Source organism: Coffea arabica, chromosome 8c (genome assembly GCF_036785885.1).
Source record: "Coffea arabica cultivar ET-39 chromosome 8c, Coffea Arabica ET-39 HiFi, whole genome shotgun sequence".
Taxonomy (NCBI): Eukaryota; Viridiplantae; Streptophyta; class Magnoliopsida; order Gentianales; family Rubiaceae; genus Coffea; species Coffea arabica.
Genome location: NC_092325.1, coordinates 32,899,452 through 32,903,731, shown reverse-complemented (window position 1 = coordinate 32,903,731; position 4,280 = coordinate 32,899,452). Strand labels below are relative to the sequence as shown.

General features: G+C 47.3%; 1 protein-coding gene across 1 annotated transcript; it reads left to right on the top strand.

Annotated features, from left to right (window-relative positions):
• Nucleotides 1-1,736: 1,736 nt before the first annotated feature.
• Nucleotides 1,737-3,355, top strand: LOC140013482 (uncharacterized). Its single transcript, XM_072062774.1, has 3 exons — nt 1,737-2,147; nt 2,376-2,447; nt 2,729-3,355. The coding sequence occupies exons 1-3, from the start codon at nt 1,737-1,739 to the stop codon at nt 3,353-3,355; spliced, it is 1,110 nt and encodes a 369-aa protein (XP_071918875.1).
• Nucleotides 3,356-4,280: the final 925 nt, after the last annotated feature.

The following is a 4,280-nucleotide window of genomic DNA, read 5'->3' as shown; positions in this document are numbered from 1 at the left end:
GAAGATTGTCGGCTCCTCCATCCAGCGCCACGGCCAGCAAAGGTGCAGCCGACGCAGCCGACGGACAAATCGCAGCCTGAAGTGGTGGCAGCGCCTCCTGAAGTGGAAAGACGGGCTCCTGGAATGGAGCTTACTTTTGGTCTAGGGACGACTGTGCCTGTGGGTGTGACGGATCAGGTTGCAGCTGTGGGTGAGGGGCTAGTACTGAGCTTGATGGTGAAGGGGGAAAGCGAGGAGGTGGTTGGGCATGCAGGGCAGCGTTTGGAGTCGCCAAGGACTGATGTAGGGACAGCTGCGATCCTGCACGGCCAAGAGATGCACCATGGGTGTGGCGCTGATGGTGTAGGCCTTGCGCCAGAGGTGAGAGGCAGGTTGCCGTCTGTGCCCTTGAAGGACCTAACTGCTGCTCAGGAGGTGGTTGGAGAGGCATGTGACTTCACAGTAGAGATGGGTGCAGCGGTGGGGGAGGAAGAGGTGGCTACGGCGGAACAAAGTGCTGGAAATTTATCTCCACGAGGTGAGGTTGGGACGGTGCCGAGGGATATTGGCTCCTTGGTGGTGGATATATTCAATTTAGATCCTATTATACAGCAAGTTCAGGAAAACGTGTAGGGAGAGGAGGGAGGGAAGCTGATTGCTCAATCCAAACGTAGAGGTACGCGTGTACCATTCCCTACTGATTGCTCTTCACGCTCTAAGGCAAAATTGTCCAATTACTTTTTTGCTGCTTTGTCTGATGATTAAGTTCCTTTTTTGGAATATTCGGGGTATCTCGCATGCCCCAAACTCTCGCCGGTTAAAAAGTTTAATTATTGAGTCTTCACTTCAGTTAGTTGCTATCTGTGAACCTAAGGTACCTGTGGGGGACATTCAATGGATACGGTTAAAATTGAGGATGGACAGGTGTATTACTAATAGTGAAGGTTCTATTTGGGTTTTCTATCAAAATTCACTTGTTTGTGATCACTTGGGTGAGTCAAGTTAGCATTTGTCGCTTAAAATACAGTCGCATATGGTAGATGGATCTATGATTTTCTTGTTTGTGCATGCAAAGTGTACTGAGCAGAAAAGAAGGTCGCTTTGGTCGATGTTCCTGCTCGATAACCCGGTCGATGCACCATGATTTCTTGTTGGGGATTTTAACGTCATAGTTAGTGAGGAGGAGAAGCGGGGTGGCTTACCTTTTCGACTGGGGGAGGGTTTGGATTTTATCTGTTTCATGGCTTCTGCTAGAATAAGGGATGCTGGGTTTTTGGGTTCGAAATTCACATGGTGTAATAATAGAGGAGGGAGTGCGCGTATTTGGAAGAGGCTAGACAAACTGTTACATAATCAGCATGCGTCCTCTTTAGATTATAATTTTACGGTGCAACATTTGGGGCGGAACCCCTCGGATCACGCTTCCTTGCTCTTGACAGCATTGACTAGGTTGGATAATAAACAAAGCCCTTTCGATTCCTGAATGTGTGGACAACTAAATCGGAGCTTTTGGGAGTTATTCGACGAGCTTGGGAGGGAACTTTTTTGGGCCCGCCCCTGCGGAGATTAGCTGTCAAGTTGCGGGAGGTAAAACGGCAGGTGCAATTGTGGTCTAGGGACTCGTTTAGAGATATTTTTGAGGGGGTAAGGAAGGCTGGGGGGAGGTACTGAGATTGGAGGGGCTTTTTTATAGTGATTTTTCGGAGTCAAATCTTCTTGCTCTTCAGGAGGTGCGGGCGGGGTTGAGAAATTCGCTAATGATAGAGGAAGGATACTGGAGGCAAAAGGCGAGGGTGAAATGGATTAGGGAGGGGGATAAAAATTCTAAATATTTTCACTCTATAGTTACGGAGCGTAGGGCGAATGCGGTAATTCACCGAATCAAAGGGGCGAATGGGGTTTGGCTAACAGAAGAGGATCGGATTGTAGCGGAGGCGGTTGAGTATTTTAAAACTTTATTTTCGGCTGAGCCATCCAGAGGATCTTCGGATGCACTGGATGTGGTTCCCCACATGATTTCTCACGCCCAGAATGAGGAATTAGTGCGGGTTCCGGAGATAGAGGAGATAAGGGAGGTGGTATTTGGGATGGATGGGGAGAGTGCAGCGGGACCGGATGGTTTCACAGGGAGGTTCTTTATCTTTGCATGGAAGGTGGTAGCAGAGGATGTATGTGAGGCGGTGGTTAGTTTTTTCTGTGGGCAGGAGCTGCCCAGGGGTCTCATAGCGACATAGGTGGTGCTTATCCCCAAGGTTGGCTCTCCCCAAGACTTTAGTCAATTCAGACCGATTAGTCTGTGCAATTTTCTTAATAAAGTGATCTCCAAGATCTTAGCGAATCGATTGGCCATGGTGTTACCCAGCATCATATCGCCTCAACAAAGTGGGTTTGTGCAGGGTAGACAGTTTTTTGATAATGTTCTGTTAGCTCAAGAGCTTATAGCAGGTATTGGGAAAGCTAGTAGAGGGGTAATGTTGTTTTGAAGATCGACATGGTCAAAACCTACGACAGGATTTCTTGGCCATTTTTTATTCAGGTGTTGAGGCGGTTCGGTTTTTGTGAAGTTTGGATTGATATGGTTCGGAGGCTGATCTCGAATGTGTGGTTCTCAATTATTGTCAATGGGGCACCCCAAGGTTTCTTTAAATCTAGTCGTGGGATTCGTCAGGGGGATCCGATTTCACCAGGTCTGTTTGTTTTGTGTGCTGAGGTTCTCTCTCTTCATCTTAACTCCTTGAATGGGCGTTAGGGTTTCGTCCCTTTCAGGGTTCTAAATGGATGCCCGGTCGTCACGCACCTAGCTTATGCAGATGATATCATTATTTTCTCGAGCGACATGAAAAGATCGCTTCAGTTGGTGATGCAGGTGATAAAGGACTATACGTCGATTTCGGGGCAAAAGGTGAACCAACAGAAATGTGATTTTCTATCCTATTCTAGCCTGTCGGAGGTGCGGAGACGGGTTGTAGCAAAAGTCATGGGATTTCGCTCCCAATCCTTTCCGGTGACGTATTTAGGGTGTCTGCTTTACTCGGGAAAACAGAGAAAGAGTTATTTCTCTGCGATTTGTATTTCGGTTGCCAGTAGAGTTTTATCATGGAAGGAGAGACTTTTATCTTCAGGTGGGAAGTTGGTGCTGATACAGAGCGTGTTGGCATCAATGCCGACTCACCTCTTTGCAGCTTCCAACCCCCCTCGAGGAACGTTTGTCATGTTGGAGCATATTTTTGCTGATTTCCTATGGGGTTCCTCTGATGTTGGTCCGATGTTTCATTGGATTAAATGGAGTCAGCTATGTAAGCTTTATCCAGAGAGCGGTGTGGGAGTTAGGTCATTGCAGCATGTGTTTGATGCCTCCTCTTTGAAGTTATGGTAGAATTTTAGGCTGCGCCGATCTTTATGGGCTGAGTTCATGCACCTAAAGTATTGCCAGGGGGTGCATCCTTGCTTTTCGGATCTCTCTCCAGAGTAGTCGCTCACTTGAAAGAGGATGTTACACGCTTAGGTGGTAGCGGAGGAGCATATTCGATGGTCACTGGGCAGTGGGTCTTCAAGCTTTTGGCATGACAATTGGTTGGGAACAGAGACTCTGTGTAGGCAGGTGGACTCGTTTCAGGAGCATTCAGTGGCAGACTTTGTCGTGGAAGACAGGTGGGATTTGCAAGGCTTAAGTAGGGTGTTACCGTCGGAATGGGTGTCGCGGATGCAAAGGGAGGCCCCCCTACAACGGCGGCGACGGATGTAATGGTCTGAGCCCCCACTAATTCAGGTGAGTTTACTTTTGCATCAGCATATCAGATAGTGTGTCAAGAAGGTAACGTTTCTAAACTGTTTGATTCTTTGTGGCATCAGGCCTTGCCATCCAAGATTTCTTTCTTCATGTTGCGATTGATATATGGTAGGGTGCCACTGATGGATGTTTTACACAAGTTTGGGTTTCTGGGACCTTCTAAATGCTTTTGCTGCACTCTGAGCCCATCCCTAGAAACTATTAGCCACATTTTTTGTACGGGGGAGGTGGCTAGGCAGGTTTGGGGTTGCTTTGAGGGTCTTATTGGTGGGTTTAGTGAGCCTCTCACGATTAGACATAAGGTGATGAGTTGGTGAGTTAAACCTAATATAAATCCATACATTGGTTTCGTTCTCCGCATATTGCCATCATTAATTTGTTGGAATTTATGGAAGATGCAAAATATGTGGATTTTTTTATGGAAAACTAGACTCGATAGTGCATGTTTGTGATTGGATTTTCTTGGAGCTGAGAGAATGCGTCTGTCTTCAGTTTCGCGAGATATCTCTGC